Source organism: Ranitomeya variabilis, chromosome 1 (genome assembly GCF_051348905.1).
Source record: "Ranitomeya variabilis isolate aRanVar5 chromosome 1, aRanVar5.hap1, whole genome shotgun sequence".
NCBI classification, from domain to species: domain Eukaryota; kingdom Metazoa; phylum Chordata; class Amphibia; order Anura; family Dendrobatidae; genus Ranitomeya; species Ranitomeya variabilis.
In genome coordinates, this window is record NC_135232.1 from 37,576,436 (window position 1) to 37,594,677 (window position 18,242).

Sequence of the window (18,242 nt, forward strand, 5' to 3'; positions counted from 1 at the left end):
CTTTCTGCACAGCTATCTTTTTTGTTTGTCCACACTTTTTATTTAATTTGTGCATCAGTCCACTCCTATTGCTGCCTGCCATACCTGGCTTACATTACTGCAGGGAGATAGTAATTGTAGGACAGTTTTTTTTTTTTTTTTTTTTTTTTTTTGTGGGAGATTAAGATTGGCATTTCTGCTACAGTGCCATCCCTGTGTGTGCCATCTCTCACTGAGTGGGCCATAGAAAGCCTATTTATTTTTTCCGTGATTTGTGTTCTAAAATCTACCTCAACACAAAAACACTACATCAATCAGTGGGAGAAAAATATTGGCCTCAGTCAGGGCTTGTGTGCCACTGCTGTGTGTGCTATCTCTCATTCAGTGGGCTATAGCAAGCCTATTTTTTTTTTTTTTTTTTAATATTATTTGGTTTCTAAAGTCTCCCTGAAAAAAAAAAAAAACCTAAAAAAACAGTGGGAGAGTAATATTGCCCTTTCAGCTTGTGTGCCAGTCTTGACTCCTGGGTGTGCCACCTCTCTCCCTCTCATTCAGTGGGCCATAGAAAGCCTATTTATTTTTTTTAAAAAATATTATTGGGTTTCTAAAGTCTCCCTGAAAAAACAAAAAATACATAAAAAAACAGTGGGAGAGTAATATTGCCCTTTCAGCTTGTGTGCCAGTCTTGACTCCTGGGTGTGCCACCTCTCTCCCTTTCATTCAGTGGGCCATAGAAAGCCTATTTATTTTTTCCGTGATTTGTGTTCTAAATTCTACCTCAACACAAAAACACTACATCAATCAGTGGGAGAAAAATATTGGCCTCAGTCAGGGCTTGTGTGCCACTGCTGTGTGTGCTATCTCTCATTCAGTGGGCTATAGCAAGCCTATTTTTTTTTTTTTTTTTTAATATTATTTGGTTTCTAAAGTCTCCCTGAAAAAAAAAAAAAACCTAAAAAAACAGTGGGAGAGTAATATTGCCCTTTCAGCTTGTGTGCCAGTCTTGACTCCTGGGTGTGCCACCTCTCTCCCTCTCATTCAGTGGGCCATAGAAAGCCTATTTATTTTTTTTTAAAAATATTATTGGGTTTCTAAAGTCTCCCTGAAAAAACAAAAAATACATAAAAAAACAGTGGGAGAGTAATATTGCCCTTTCAGCTTGTGTGCCAGTCTTGACTCCTGGGTGTGCCACCTCTCTCCCTTTCATTCAGTGGGCCATAGAAAGCCTATTTATTTTTTCCGTGATTTGTGTTCTAAATTCTACCTCAACACAAAAACACTACATCAATCAGTGGGAGAAAAATATTGGCCTCAGTCAGGGCTTGTGTGCCACTGCTGTGTGTGCTATCTCTCATTCAGTGGGCTATAGCAAGCCTATTTTTTTTTTTTTTTTTTAATATTATTTGGTTTCTAAAGTCTCCCTGAAAAAAAAAAAAAAACCTAAAAAAACAGTGGGAGAGTAATATTGCCCTTTCAGCTTGTGTGCCAGTCTTGACTCCTGGGTGTGCCACCTCTCTCCCTCTCATTCAGTGGGCCATAGAAAGCCTATTTATTTTTTTTTTTTAATATTATTTGGTTTCTAATTCTCCCTGAAAAAAAAAAAAAAACCTAAAAAAACAGTGGGAGAATAATATTGCCCTTTCAGCTTGTGTGCCAGTCTTGACTCCTGGGTGTGCCACCTCTCTCCCTCTCATTCAGCGGGCCATAGAAAGCCTATTTATTTTTTTTTAAAAATATTATTGGGTTTCTAAAGTCTCCCTGAAAAAACAAAAAATACATAAAAAAACAGTGGGAGAGTAATATTGCCCTTTCAGCTTGTGTGCCAGTCTTGACTCCTGGGTGTGCCACCTCTCTCCCTTTCATTCAGTGGGCCATAGAAAGCCTATTTATTTTTTTTTTTAAATATTATTGGGTTTCTAAAGTCTCCCTGAAAAAAAAAAAAAAACCTAAAAAAACAGTGGGAGAGTAATATTGCCCTTTCAGCTTGTGTGCCAGTCTTGACTCCTGGGTGTGCCACCTCTCTCCCTCTCATTCAGTGGGCCATAGAAAGCCTATTTATTTTTTTTTTAAAATATTATTGGGTTTCTAAAGTCTCCCTGAAAAAAAAAAAAAAAACCTAAAAAAACAGTGGGAGAGTAATATTGCCCTTTCAGCTTGTGTGCCAGTCTTGACTCCTGGGTGTGCCACCTCTCTCCCTCTCATTCAGTGGGCCATAGAAAGCCTATTTATTTTTTTTTTTAAATATTATTGGGTTTCTAAAGTCTCCCTGAAAAAACAAAAAATACATAAAAAAACAGTGGGAGAGTAATATTGCCCTTTCAGCTTGTGTGCCAGTCTTGACTCCTGGGTGTGCCACCTCTCTCCCTTTCATTCAGTGGGCCATAGAAAGCCTATTTATTTTTTCCGTGATTTGTGTTCTAAATTCTACCTCAACACAAAAACACTACATCAATCAGTGGGAGAAAAATATTGGCCTCAGTCAGGGCTTGTGTGCCACTGCTGTGTGTGCTATCTCTCATTCAGTGGGCTATAGCAAGCCTATTTTTTTTTTTTTTTTTTTTTTATATTATTTGGTTTCTAAAGTCTCCCTGAAAAAAAAAAAAAAACCTAAAAAAACAGTGGGAGAGTAATATTGCCCTTTCAGCTTGTGTGCCAGTCTTGACTCCTGGGTGTGCCACCTCTCTCCCTCTCATTCAGTGGGCCATAGAAAGCCTATTTATTTTTTTTTTTAAATATTATTGGGTTTCTAAAGTCTCCCTGAAAAAACAAAAAATACATAAAAAAACAGTGGGAGAGTAATATTGCCCTTTCAGCTTGTGTGCCAGTCTTGACTCCTGGGTGTGCCACCTCTCTCCCTTTCATTCAGTGGGCCATAGAAAGCCTATTTATTTTTTTTTTTAAATATTATTGGGTTTCTAAAGTCTCCCTGAAAAAAAAAAAAAAACCTAAAAAAACAGTGGGAGAGTAATATTGCCCTTTCAGCTTGTGTGCCAGTCTTGACTCCTGGGTGTGCCACCTCTCTCCCTCTCATTCAGTGGGCCATAGAAAGCCTATTTATTTTTTTTTTAAAATATTATTGGGTTTCTAAAGTCTCCCTGAAAAAACAAAAAATACATAAAAAAACAGTGGGAGAGTAATATTGCCCTCTCAGCTTGTGTGCCAGTCTTGACTCCTGGGTGTGCCACCTCTCTCTCTCTAATTGTGGGCCATAGAAAGCCTTTTTTTTTTTTTTTTTTAATATTATTTGGTTTCTAAAGTCTCCCTGAGAAAAAAAAAAAAATAAATTAGGTGGGAGATTAATATTGACATTAGTGCTTGAGTGACAGTCCTGCGTGTGTGTCATCTCTGTGATTTTGTGCCACAGAAAACAGAGTGTGTAACATTGTGCCTGATTTTCCTTGTGGTCTCACCAACCTGTTAAGGGATATTGAAATCATACTGAAGTTATAGCTCACCGTGTAAGTTGTTTGACAGCAACAAATAAAGTTACTTTGGTTAAGATTTTAAAACAATGAGGAAGTCTGGTGCAAGAGGTCGTCGTGGGCGTTCATTGTCAGCTGGTAATGATGGTAGTGGTAGAGGAGCATCAGGTGGTCGTGGGGATAAAAATATTCCACCTAAGTCTGGAGCTGTGGAGCCAGTTTCGTCGTCAGGCTACACAAGGCCTCGAACGCTCTCTTTTCTGGGAGTAGGAAAACCGCTTTTAAAGGCGGAGCAGCAACAGCAAGTTTTGGCTTACATTGCAGACTCAGCCTCTAGCTCTTTTGCCTCCTCTTCCGAAACTGGTAAATGTAAAAGCAGCGCGTCGCTTGTGGATGTTCACGGTCAGGGACAAGTCGCTTCCTTGTCCTCCTCAGCAAAAACTACAACAAGAGAGAAGGATGCAGCAGGCGACACAACGGGTCACTCCATGGAGCTCTTTACACATACCGTCCCTGGCTTAGAAAGTGAAACATTTAACAGGCCATGCCCATTACAAGTATATTCTGACATGGAGTGCACTGATGCACAGCCACAGCCAGAGTACTATGCTGCTCCTTTGACTCAGACCACCACATTGCCCTCTCAGGGTACAGATCCACAATCAGACCCTGATGAGACTATGTTGCCCCGCCACGAACGCTATACCACCGACCGACACAGTGACACAGACGAAGTTGCACACGAGCTCGAAGAGGAGGTAATAGATGACCCAGTTATTGACCCCGATTGGCAGCCATTGGGGGAACAGGGTGCAGGCGGCAGTAGTTCAGAAGCGGAGGTGGAGGAGGGGCCGCAGCAGGCATCAACATCGCAACAGGTTACATCTGCCGGGCCCGTATCTGGCCCAAAACGCGTGTCAAAGCCAAAACCTGTTGGAGCACAGCGTTGCCATCCGGTTAAAGCTCAGTCTGCAATCCCTGAAAAGGGATCCGAGTCTAGGAAGAGTGCAGTCTGGCATTTTTTTAAACAACATCCAACTGATCAGCGCAAAGTCATCTGTCAAAAATGTTCAACTAGCTTAAGCAGAGGTCAGAATCTGAAAAGTCTAAATACTAGTTGCATGCATAGACACTTAACCACCATGCATTTTCAAGCCTGGACTAACTACCAAACGTCCCTCAAGGTTGTAGCACCCTCGGCCAATGAAGCTAGTCAGCAACGCAACATCCCTTCCGTCACTGTAAGGCCACCATTTTCCGCACCACAGGCAGTATCTGTGCAGGTTTCTTTGCCAGCCAAAAGCAGTCAGGGTCAGGGAATCACCAGTTTTGTAGGAGGAAATATTGCATCTAGGGCACCGGCGGAAACAATACCGTCTCCAACCGTCTCTCAGTCTGCCATGTACACCGGCACACCCGAAAGTTCCACGATCTCCAGCTCTCCAGTCCAGCTCACCCTACATGAGACTCTGGTTAGAAAAAGGAAGTACTTATCCTCGCATCCGCGTACACAGGGTTTTAACGCCCACATAGCTAGACTAATCTCGTTAGAGATGATGCCCTACCGGTTAGTTGAAAGCGAAGCTTTCAAAGCCCTGATGGAGTACGCTGAACCACGATACGAGCTACCCAGTCGACACTTTTTTTCCAGAAAAGCCATCCCAGCCCTGCACCAGCATGTTAAACAGCGCATCGTCCATGCACTCAGGCAATCTGTGAGTACAAAGGTGCACCTGACTACAGATGCATGGACCAGTAGGCATGGCCAGGGACGTTATGTGTCCATCACGGCACACTGGGTGAATGTGGTGGATGCAGGGTCCACAGGCGACATCAATTTAGGGACAGTTGTGCCTAGCCCACGGTCTAGGAAACAGTTGGCTGTAGGCGTTCGCACCCCCTCCTCCTCCTCCTCCTCGTCCTCCTGCAGAAGCTACAGCTCTTCCACAGAACGCAGTCTGCCAACCACTCCATCGGCAGATGACACTGTTGCACACCAGTTGTCCCATTATGGGCCAGCTACTGCCAAGCGTCAGCAGGCTGTATTGGCTATGAAGTGCTTGGGCGACAATAGACACACCGCGGAAGTTCTGTCCGAGTTCTTGCAACAAGAAACGCAGTCGTGGCTGGGCACAGTAGATCTTGAGGCAGGCAAGGTAGTGAGTGATAACGGAAGGAATTTCATGGCTGCCATCTCCCTTTCCCAACTGAAACACATTCCTTGCCTGGCTCACACCTTAAACCTGGTGGTGCAGTGCTTATTGAAAACTTATCCTGGGTTCTCCGACCTGCTCCTCAAAGTGCGTGCACTTTGCTCACATATCCGACGTTCGCCTGTACACGCCAGCCGTATGCAGACCTATCAGCGGTCTTTGAACCTTCCCCAGCATCGCCTAATCATAGACGTTGCAACAAGGTGGAACTCAACACTGCACATGCTTCAGAGACTGTGCGAACAGAGGCGTGCTGTTATTTATTTGTGGGAGGATACACGGGCAGGCAGTAGGATGGCAGACATGGAGTTGTCAGGTGTGCAGTGGTCTAAGATACAAGACATGTGTCAAGTCCTTCAGTGCTTTGAGGAATGCACACGGCTGGTTAGTGCAGACAACGCCGTAATAAGCATGAGCATCCCCCTAATGCGTCTGCTGATGCAAAGTTTGACGCACATAAAGGAGCAGGCGTCTGCACCAGAGGAAGAGGAAAGCCTTGATGACAGTCAGCCATTGTCTGGTCAGGGCAGTGTACAGGACGAGGTAGCGGGCGAAGAGGAGGTGGAGGACGAGGAGGATGATGGGGATGAGTATATTTTTAATGCCGAACCTTTCCCGGGGGCACAGGAATTTGGTTGCGTGTCACGGCCGGGTTCTGGTTTTTTGAGGGACACAAGTGACGTAGATTTGCCTGCAACTGCCCCTCAACCAATCACAACCGGAGATTTGACAACTGGAACTTTGGCCCACATGGCGGATTATGCCTTACGTATCCTAAAAAGGGACACACGCATTACGAAAATGATGAACGATGACGATTACTGGTTGGCCTGCCTCCTTGATCCACGCTATAAAGGCAAATTGCAAAATATTATGCCACATGAGAACTTGGAACTAATATTAGCAACCAAACAATCAACTCTTGTTGACCGTTTGCTTCAGGCATTCCCAGCACACAGCGCACGTGATCGTTCTCACACGAGCTCCAGGGGGCAGCAGACTAGGAGTGTTAGGGGTGCACACATCAGAAGTGGCATTGGACAGAGGGGTTTTCTGACCAGGTTGTGGAGTGATTTTGCTATGACCGCAGACAGGACAGGTACTGCTGCATCAATTGAAAGTGACAGGAGACAACATTTGTCCAGTATGGTTACTAACTATTTTTCATCCCTTATCGATGTTCTCCCTCAACCGTCATTCCCATTTGATTACTGGGCCTCCAAATTAGACACCTGGCCAGAATTGGCAGAATATGCATTGCAGGAGCTTGCTTGCCCGGCAGCAAGTGTCCTATCAGAAAGAGTATTCAGTGCTGCAGGTTCAATATTAACCGAAAAAAGGACTCGTCTGGCTACCCAAAATGTTGACGATCTAACATTCATTAAAATGAACCACAACTGGATTTCGAAATCTTTTGCCCCACCTTGCCCGGCCGACACCTAGCTTTCCTATGAAAAGCTCTTGCCTGTGAATTACTTTTCTAATGTCTAATTTGCTGCAGCTGATTGTACAGCATACGACATGTTTACACCTCCCTAAATGGCAAAACTCCCCACACGGGGCCGTGGTATCGCGACTTGGCGCAAGCACCCGTGAGACTGCTGTTTGTCTGAAGAGGTGGGTGTGCTCGCTTTTGGTTGACGGCATTGCTACTGGGTCCCTCATAGTACAATGTAGTGTCTCTGGCGGTGGTGGTGCGCACCCAACGTCAGACACACCGTTGTAACATGAGGGGCCCTGGGGCGGTCCCGCCGGCCTCAAGAGAGTTCCCCCCTACCCCAGCTCAAAATGTGCTCTACCACGTGCAAAATTATGTCGCACAGCTCCACCAATCTTTAGTCTATTCGCTGACATCATTCAATGTCTGGCACTGACAATACAAATTTGTAGACATCTATGATGCAACTTAAAGTAGTCTGTGTCTGTGTCCTATATTGGCACCATTAAATAGTTACTGCCAAATTACTATGTCAGAAACTCAGTAGATGAGCCCACCCCTGTACCTAAGTATGCCACCTTTTTTTTTTGTTTTGGTTGTTTTGCGAGACATTAACATCTATTTATATTTTGGGAGTACTGGGACAGACACTCCTTGCACTACTCCTCCACTCACCACCAAGCTGCCTGTGTATCCATGTAACCGCTGTAAAACTGCCATGAGCCTATTGTTTGTTATTTTAGGCCTTTGATAGCCTGTCTGCGGCCCCTACTTGCAATACTCCTCCACTGACCACCAAGCTGCCTGCCCGTGTATCCATGTAACCGCTGTGAAACTGCCATGAGCCTATTGTTTGTTATTTTAGGCCTTTGATAGCCTGTCTGCGGTCCCTACTTTAAATACTCCTCCACTGACCAGACCACTGCTGCCCGTGTACCCCTGGAACCAATTATAAAGTGCCTACAGCCAGCCCATTTTTTTATGTTAGGCCTTTGAAGCCTGTCTGCGGTCCCTACTTGCAATACTCCTCCACTGACCACAATGCTGCCTGGAGTGCCTGCCTGTGTATCCATGTAACCGATGTAAAACTGCCATGACTGCCTACTGTTTGTTATTTTAGGCCTTTGATAGCCTGTCTGCAGCCCCTACTTGCAATACTCCTCCACTGACCACCAAGCTGCCTGCCCGTGTATCCATGTAACCGCTGTGAAACTGCCATGAGCCTATTGTTTGTTATGTTAGGCCTTTGATAGCCTGTCTGCGGTCCCTACTTTAAATACTCCTCCACTGACCAGACCACTGCTGCCCGTGTACCCCTGGAACCAATTATAAAGTGCCTACAGCCAGCCCATTTTCTTATGTTAGGCCTTTGAAGCCTGTCTGCGGTCCCTACTTTAAATACTCCTCCACTGACCACCAAGCTGCCTGCCCGTGTATCCATGTAACCGCTGTAAAACTGCCATGAGCCTATTGTTTGTTATTTTAGGCCTTTGATAGCCTGTCTGTGGCCCCTACTTGCAATACTCCTCCACTGACCACAATGCTGCCTGGAGTGCCTGCCTGTGTATCCATGTAACCGATGTAAAACTGCCATGACTGCCTACTGTTTGTTATTTTAGGCCTTTGATAGCCTGTCTGCAGCCCCTACTTGCAATACTCCTCCACTGACCACCAAGCTGCCTGCCCGTGTATCCATGTAACCGCTGTGAAACTGCCATGAGCCTATTGTTTGTTATGTTAGGCCTTTGATAGCCTGTCTGCGGTCCCTACTTTAAATACTCCTCCACTGACCAGACCACTGCTGCCCGTGTACCCCTGGAACCAATTATAAAGTGCCTACAGCCAGCCCATTTTCTTATGTTAGGCCTTTGAAGCCTGTCTGCGGTCCCTACTTTAAATACTCCTCCACTGACCACCAAGCTGCCTGCCCGTGTATCCATGTAACCGCTGTAAAACTGCCATGAGCCTATTGTTTGTTATTTTAGGCCTTTGATAGCCTGTCTGCGGCCCCTACTTGCAATACTCCTCCACTGACCACAATGCTGCCTGGAGTGCCTGCCTGTGTATCCATGTAACCGATGTAAAACTGCCATGACTGCCTACTGTTTGTTATTTTAGGCCTTTGATAGCCTGTCTGCAGCCCCTACTTGCAATACTCCTCCACTGACCACACCAATGCTGCCCGTGTACCCCTGGAACCTATTTAAAAGTTCATAGAGCCTAGTTATATATTTTATTTACTATTAATAAGGCCATGATGGACTACGCTGTACCACGCTACAAGCTAACCAGTCGACACTTCTTTTGCGAGAAAAGCCATCCCAACCCTCCACCAGCATGTAGAAGACCGCATTGTCCATGCACTCTGGCAATCTGTGAGTACAAAGGTGCACCTGACAACAGACGCATGGACCTGTAGGCATGGCCACGGAAGATTACGTGTCCATTACGGCGCAATGGGTTAATGTGGTGGATGCATGGTCCACAGGGGACAGCCTACTAAGTCTGTCTGCAGTCCCTAATTCAAATTGTCCTCCACTGTCTAAATCGGAACTTCCACCTTCTGGCTTTCGGCCTATAGTATCAGAAATTAAACTGCATTTGGCCTTCAACTTTGGTTAGGGCCTACTAACGGCTTCTGCCCCTCCCTGGTGTTGCCCTCAACTAAATAAAGCTGAGCTTCAACCTTCCGGCTCTCATTATGTGGTTTAAAAAAAAAAAATGGTGGTTAGGGCCTACTAACGGCTTCTGCCCCTCCCTGGTGTTGCCCTCAACTAAATAAAGCTGAGCTTCAACCTTCCGGCTCTCATTATGTGGTTTAAAAAAAAAAAATGGTGGTTAGGGCCTACTAACGGCTTCTGCCCCTCCCTGGTGTTGCCCTCAACTAAATAAAGCTGAGCTTCAACCTTCTGCTCCAAATTACCATTTTAAAAAATGCAATAGGCTTTTCAGGCCTACTAAAGGTGTCTGTCTGTGTGCCCCTCCCTGGTGTTGTCCTCAACTAAATAAAGCTGAGCTTCAACCTTCCGGCTCTCATTATGTGGTTTTAAAAAAAAAATGGTGGTTAGGGCCTACTAACGGCTTCTGCCCCTCCCTGGTGTTGCCCTCAACTAAATAAAGCTGAGCTTCAACCTTCTGCTCCAAATTACCATTTTGAAAAATGCAATAGGCTTTTCAGGCCTACAAAAGGTGTCTGTCTGTGTGCCCCTCCCTGGTGTTGCCCTCAACTAAATAAAGCTGAGCTTCAACCTTCCGGCTCTCATTATGTGGTTTAAAAAAAAAAAATGGTGGTTAGGGCCTACTAACGGCTTCTGCCCCTCCCTGGTGTTGCCCTCAACTAAATAAAGCTGAGCTTCAACCTTCCGGCTCTCATTATGTGGTTTAAAAAAAAAAAATGGTGGTTAGGGCCTACTAACGGCTTCTGCCCCTCCCTGGTGTTGTCCTCAACTAAATAAAGCTGAGCTTCAACCTTCCGGCTCTCATTATGTGGTTTTAAAAAAAAAAATGGTGGTTAGGGCCTACTAACGGCTTCTGCCCCTCCCTGGTGTTGTCCTCAACTAAATAAAGCTGAGCTTCAACCTTCCGGCTCTCATTATGTGGTTTTAAAAAAAAAATGGTGGTTAGGGCCTACTAACGGCTTCTGCCCCTCCCTGGTGTTGCCCTCAACTAAATAAAGCTGAGCTTCAACCTTCTGCTCCAAATTACCATTTTGAAAAATGCAATAGGCTTTTCAGGCCTACTAAAGGTGTCTGTCTGTGTGCCCCTCCCTGGTGTTGTCCTCAACTAAATAAAGCTGAGCTTCAACCTTCCGGCTCTCATTATGTGGTTTAAAAAAAAAAAATGGTGGTTAGGGCCTACTAACGGCTTCTGCCCCTCCCTGGTGTTGTCCTCAACTAAATAAAGCTGAGCTTCAACCTTCCGGCTCTCATTATGTGGTTTTAAAAAAAAAATGGTGGTTAGGGCCTACTAACGGCTTCTGCCCCTCCCTGGTGTTGCCCTCAACTAAATAAAGCTGAGCTTCAACCTTCTGCTCCAAATTACCATTTTGAAAAATGCAATAGGCTTTTCAGGCCTACAAAAGGTGTCTGTCTGTGTGCCCCTCCCTGGTGTTGTCCTCAACTAAATAAAGCTGAGCTTCAACCTTCCGGCTCTCATTATGTGGTTTTAAAAAAAAAAATGGTGGTTAGGGCCTACTAACGGCTTCTGCCCCTCCCTGGTGTTGTCCTCAACTAAATAAAGCTGAGCTTCAACCTTCCGGCTCTCATTATGTGGTTTTAAAAAAAAAATGGTGGTTAGGGCCTACTAACGGCTTCTGCCCCTCCCTGGTGTTGCCCTCAACTAAATAAAGCTGAGCTTCAACCTTCTGCTCCAAATTACCATTTTGAAAAATGCAATAGGCTTTTCAGGCCTACAAAAGGTGTCTGTCTGTGTGCCCCTCCCTGGTGTTGTCCTCAACTAAATAAAGCTGAGCTTCAACCTTCCGGCTCTCATTATGTGGTTTAAAAAAAAAAAATGGTGGTTAGGGCCTACTAACGGCTTCTGCCCCTCCCTGGTGTTGTCCTCAACTAAATAAAGCTGAGCTTCAACCTTCCGGCTCTCATTATGTGGTTTTAAAAAAAAAAATGGTGGTTAGGGCCTACTAACGGCTTCTGCCCCTCCCTGGTGTTGTCCTCAACTAAATAAAGCTGAGCTTCAACCTTCCGGCTCTCATTATGTGGTTTTAAAAAAAAAAATGGTGGTTAGGGCCTACTAACGGCTTCTGCCCCTCCCTGGTGTTGTCCTCAACTAAATAAAGCTGAGCTTCAACCTTCCGGCTCTCATTATGTGGTTTTAAAAAAAAAATGGTGGTTAGGGCCTACTAACGGCTTCTGCCCCTCCCTGGTGTTGTCCTCAACTAAATAAAGCTGAGCTTCAACCTTCCGGCTCTCATTATGTGGTTTTAAAAAAAAAAATGGTGGTTAGGGCCTACTAACGGCTTCTGCCCCTCCCTGGTGTTGTCCTCAACTAAATAAAGCTGAGCTTCAACCTTCCGGCTCTCATTATGTGGTTTTAAAAAAAAAATGGTGGTTAGGGCCTACTAACGGCTTCTGCCCCTCCCTGGTGTTGCCCTCAACTAAATAAAGCTGAGCTTCAACCTTCTGCTCCAAATTACCATTTTGAAAAATGCAATAGGCTTTTCAGGCCTACTAAAGGTGTCTGTCTGTGTGCCCCTCCCTGGTGTTGTCCTCAACTAAATAAAGCTGAGCTTCAACCTTCCGGCTCTCATTATGTGGTTTAAAAAAAAAAAATGGTGGTTAGGGCCTACTAACGGCTTCTGCCCCTCCCTGGTGTTGCCCTCAAGTAAATAAAGCTGAGCTTCAACCTTCTGCTCCAAATTACCATTTTAAAAAATGCAATAGGCTTTTCCGGCCTACTAAAGGTGTCTGCCCCTCCCTGGTGTTGTCCTCAACTGAACAAAGCTGAGCTTCCACATTCTGGCTTTCGCCCTATACTATCAGATATTAAACTGCATTTGGCCTACTAGTGTGGTTAGGCCCTTGAAACAGTGTCTGCTGCTCTTGGGTTTGCTACTCCACTGAACAAAGCAATGCCGCCTGTTTAGTCCTGTTACCAATTTTGAACTGCATGTAGCCTACTTTATTCTTTGGCCCTATATCTGTTTCCTCCTCATCCTGCCCATTGCCCAGCCACTGCTAAATGAGTCTGCTGGTACATTGACCTAGACCACTACATTCCCCTTGTACTCTACACAGCCAGAATCTGTCCCTGCTGAAAGTAAGGTTCCCCTTCCCGCATGTTATACCACCTTACACAGGGACAAAGAGGAAGGTGCAGATGAAAGTGCAGGTTCCTTCATCAGGTGGGGGGGCATACTCGTTGGCGACGTCACTGGCACAGGGCCCCTCAGAGTACGCAAAAGTGTCGCTGCTGGTGGGAGGCGCCCCCGCCATGCAAACACACCGCCGTACTTTGAGGGGCCCTGTGCCAGTGGCAATGCGAACGAGTGGGCCCCCCCCCTGCTTGCTCAGGATCACAGCACTTGCAACTTTTAAATACTTACCTTTCCCTGCAACACCGCCGTGACGTAGTCCGCATTTCCTGGGCCCACGAAAAACTTGAGCCAGCCCTACTCCCCCCACAACTTTCACCCAATTCCCTATGCCCAACTATTATTATACAGTTAATTAAGATTGGCAAGCTTCAGAAACAAGAATGGATGTTTTTGGCATTAAAATGGGCACTGTAGGTGTTTTCCTGGCCTCCACTCACTGCCGACTATGCTTCCCCATTGACTTGCATTGGGTTTCGTGTTTCGGTCGATCCCCGACTTTTAGCGATAATCGGCCGACTGCACTCGACTCGACTCTGGACAAAATCGGGTTTCCCAAAACCCTACTCGATCTTAAAAAAATGAAAGTCGCTCAACCCTAGTCACTATTACACACTTACACAGTATGTTAAATAGTATATCAGTTTGCAAGTCTGTCTAATTGACCCACCAGACATAAACACTTAAATCCACAAGCCAATCTACAGATAAAAAGTCAGTTCTTATTGGTTTGCAAAAACATAGCTGTCTGGGTAATTAAGATATACTCTGGTTTCTTCACAATCACATTTTGTACTGTTTAACATCTATAGCCCTGGCTCTCAGATCTCTGCCTCTACACTAGAGTCTTTTGTAGGAATTCAAGGCTAGACCTTCATGGGGACAAAAGATGCCATGATGGTCTCCATTACTAAGCCGTGGGCTTGATGTCACCAGACAATACAAACCAGACAATACAAACCCCACCAATATAAACCCCACTTGCCATCGCTACAGGGCAGGGGAAGTGGGAACAAGTGGGAAGAACCAAACAATGTGCCAGAATGTGTGCATCTAATAGATGAGCCTTTTCTGGGCAGCTGCAACCTGCTGTTTTTAGGCTGGGGTGGCAAATATCAGTGGCGCTTTACTAGCCTGAGAATACCAGACCCCATTTGTCTGTTTTAGCAAGGCTGATTGTCAAATATGGTGGTACGCCACATTGTTTTTTTTTTAATTATTTATTTAAATAATTAAAAAATACAGCATGGGACCCCTCTATTCTTGATAACCAACCTTGCTAATGCTGACAGCTGAGGGTTGCAGCCCCCAACTGTGAGTTTTGCCTGACTGGTTATGAAAAATACAGGGAAACCCACACCTTTTTTTCTTAAATTATTTATTTAGAACGCAAGCTCCAGCTGATTATGAATACTCCCATCAGCTGCACCTGCTCTCACTGTTATTAGCAGCAGCAGGTATCGGCTGATGGGACCAGTAGTCCCATCAGCCCACACCAGTGACCGGAGGTAAACTTTATACCTCCGATCATAGCTGTGGGCTTACAATGTCATTTAACAGTGTGGGAACCGCAGGTGTCTGCCCAGAGGTGATGATTTTACCGCCGATCAGTGCCACAAACACCTTGTGTTTGGGGGGCCGAATCCGAACAGTAACATGGACTTCCTGGTGAATCGAATGTTCCTTATCCTGTTCTGGGATTTATGCAGACAACAGAGGATAATAAACACTGCATTTAAATATAATTATAGATTCTTACCTGTCCACTCACGAGTCCCGCCGCAGCCCCACATCTGGCCTACCGCAGCCTGAAGTCAATTACCTGTCACAGCCCCACATCTAGCTTATTATTTTTTCTGGTGCATGGCATCCTCATTGGGCACCTTCACTTTGCACCAGGGCTACCGTTGCTGAGTACGTTGCTACCATCACAATGCACGTTGGGAAGTCAACACATGACACATGCATTGCCCGCTGCCTAGTCAGCACCTTGGGTGGTGCATGCTATTATGTTGTGATATCTTGATGCACATCATTATATCAGTGCACATCTCAGCACTGGAAGGCTTTCTCAAAGTAAAGATTCCTGAAGAAGACATTGCATGCACAATGGAAAGAAGAATCAACAAAGAGCAGACAATCAGATGGGGGGCTGCAGAGCAGGATGGGTGAGCGACAAGGTAAGTATTAATTTTTATTTTTATTCCCTTTCTCAGCCCTCTATAACTGAGGAAAAGGGCAGCCAGTCGACCGCAGTTTTGCTTAATTTGCACAAAATTAATTGCAAAAGAAAAAAATTTGAGCCAGGAGAATTTTGTGTTAAATTCGAGATAAACTAAATGTGACTTGATCAAATTCACAGTTGTCTAATAAACATTCGAATAATTATTTTTTAATGAGGACGTAGCTGAAAGAAAAACTAAATTTTCCCATCTGAAAACGCTTCCAAGGCAAACAATAAAAAATACTTTAGCTCCATTACAAATGAGTAGCTATATCGCTATAATGTTTATTGAGTTATAATTAAACTTTCAAGGTGTCTGAAATTAATGGTCTCTGCCTACGTGAATTTTCATTACGATGTAATTGATTTGTACCCTATGGAAACATGTATAGAAGTAATCTGTTACCGCGAAGATTTCAAGGACATTTCATAAGTCAATACAAAAGTGTGATTTTCTGCTGCCAACAGCCTCCGGGGAGTCACATTAACTTTTAAGGGATTCGTATTTTCCCTTTTCGTACAGCTTATATTAATATAGTGCACAAGGCTTGAGAAAATGTCAGAAATCAGCAAATTGTGCACATTTCTATTTTTGGCGTACCTTTTTTCCACTTATTTTTTATCCTTATTTTTTTTTGTATAGATTGTTTTTGTATAATTTATTGTACATTATTTTAGTTTGTGATAAGAAGATTATATTTCATAATTTATTTTATAAGTTATAAAAATCTCCATTACATATCTTCCTAGTGCAAAAAAAAAAATGCTGACAACTTAACACAAAAATATAATTAATTATTATTTCTTTTTCTCTATCTCTCACACCATTATCCCTCCTTATCATTATTTTATGATCAACCCGTTGTGTTTTCCTTTGCCATGTAAATATATGTTATTATTATTTTTTAATTTCTGTATTTTTTTTATTTTATTTATTTACTTTCTTAATTTAATGTATTATTTGATGCATGATTATCAGACCCTTTGGATCCCTCAGAAATTGAGTTTTATCCTTTTATTGATGATTTTCCTACCTCAGTCCCAGAAATGTCCACCCCCATGCTCCCACCAGTAGGTGTTCAGGCAGTTGCCTTAACGCACGATGCCGTGAGAGTCAGCTGGGCAGATAATTCTGTCCTCAAGAACCAAAAGACGGCGGAAGTTCGTTTCTACACAATAAGGTGGAGAACAAGCTATTCATCCAGCTCCAAATACAAGGTACACTGACTTGGGAACTTATTCACAAAATGGTCTTAGTGGTTTGTCTGGTTCATTATGAAACAGTCGTTTACGCATTAAGAGGGTGGGCTACAATTTTTCGAAGTGATGTAACAGCTAGAGTAAAGGTTGGCTGCAAAAAGGCAAGGTTTATGTTGGAGGACCAAACATGTCTATATAATATATATTAATTGCCAAAAATATGTACATTTTACATGGTGTAAATGCTACTTTTCTCTTGAATCTGATGATGTATTTATTTTCCTGTCAATGGGGCGTGGCCATCACCTCTACTCTATTTGAGTCTTCTTAAGAACCACACCCATTTGCCTAAAAAAGACAATATATACAAGGAATAGAAGGCCATATCTCAGGAATGAAGAGGCGGGAACCAAAAAAAAGAACAGTGCCAGATTGAGGAGAGCAGTTGCATTTACATTAGGTAGATGGCAAGTGACATGCTTATGGCAAGTGACATGTTCTGTTTAATTTTCCCTGTGGCATTACTTGAGGGAAATGGATCACTTACTACCACATTCATATGCAGACCACACTTAATCATTGAAGCCTCCAATAACTAGGTTACCTGTGTTTAACTTTTTTTTTTGGAGAGGGGGCGTTATACAAAAAAATAATACCAAAGTGGACAGTCAAGGCAACCAGCAAACTACACTTCTATAGTATTTTCTTTATTTCTCAGTCTGCAGATACAACATCCTTAAGCCATACGGTTACAGGTCTGAAGCCAAACACCATGTATGAGTTTTCAGTGATGGTTACTAAAGGCAGAAGGTCAAGTACATGGAGTATGACAGCTCATGCTACTACTTACGAAACAGGTAATTACTTTAATTTTCTAATATCACTTCCACAGGAAGTTATTACTTCCCCATAATGCCTTGCAGCTGTGACATCACATGGTCTAGCACAGACAATAATGGCGGATATCAGAGGGTCTATAAAAGATGAGGGATGGTCTTGTGGAGCCTGGCACGATGAGCGTAGGATACCGTGTCCTTCATTCCCTATGTACCCTTCGGCTGGATCTGCTGCCACAGATCCACTGCCTCTGTTTCCTGGCATTCTCGGAGCCAGAACTTCCAAACTACCAATCTATCTGTGCAATACGGGGGGATCCCCAGATTACCTTTAAATACCCTTTTTGGTACATTGAGGAAGGTCTATACAACAGAACGTCTGTATACTTTATGTACTAGACCACAATAAACTCTTTCACTGCAATCCATCTTGTGTGGCCAAATATTAACGTAAGGCAGAGCCATTTTAGGCTTCTACAGATCTTCCACAGATGGATAGAAAAAGGCCTAAATCTGTTGTGATTCGGTTCGTGGGCTCCCCCGGTGGTCTCTTGTGGTACTGGTGTCCTGCAAGCTTTGCCTTCTCAGTTCACCTGTTCCTATCAGGATGTGGGAGTATCCTATTTAACCTTGCTCCTCAGTCATTCTAATGCTGGCCATCAATGTATCCAGAGTGATTCTGTTGCATGTTCCTGCTCCCAGTTTTCTGCTCAGCTAAGTTGGACACTTTAGTCCTTAAGTCTATTTTTGTATGTTTTGTCCAGTTTGCACTTATGTGAATCTCTGCAGCTGGAAGCTCTTGTTGGGCTGAAATTACCACTCCAGTGGCATGAGTTGTCACATGAGTTAAGGTAATTTCAGGATGGTGTTTTGAAGGGTTTTGCAGCTGACCGCGAAGTCCTCTGTTGTATCTTTCTGCTATTTAGTTAGCGGGCCTCTCTGTGCTAAATCTGCTTTCATACTACGTGTGTCTTTTCATCTGCTCTCACCGTTATTATATGTGGGGGGCTGCTATCTCCTGTGGGGACATTCTCTGGAGGCAAGCCAGGACTGTGTTTTCTTCTACCAGGGGTAAGTTAGTTCTCCGGCTGGCGCGCGGC

The 18,242-nt window shown here is 44.2% G+C and overlaps 1 protein-coding gene across 2 annotated transcripts in view; it reads left to right on the forward strand.

The window, feature by feature from the left end:
• Positions 1–18,242, forward strand: part of DCC (DCC netrin 1 receptor) — a 1,118,040-nt gene that overhangs the window by 974,069 nt on the left and 125,729 nt on the right. Inside the window, exons 17-18 of one of the 2 annotated variants that reach the window (XM_077282231.1) lie at positions 16,086–16,324; positions 17,025–17,163. In XM_077282231.1, coding sequence (XP_077138346.1) covers positions 16,086–16,324; positions 17,025–17,163 — 378 coding nt within the window. The remainder of the gene's footprint in view (positions 1–16,085; positions 16,325–17,024; positions 17,164–18,242) is intronic. The other variant, XM_077282240.1, reaches the window with a different exon arrangement.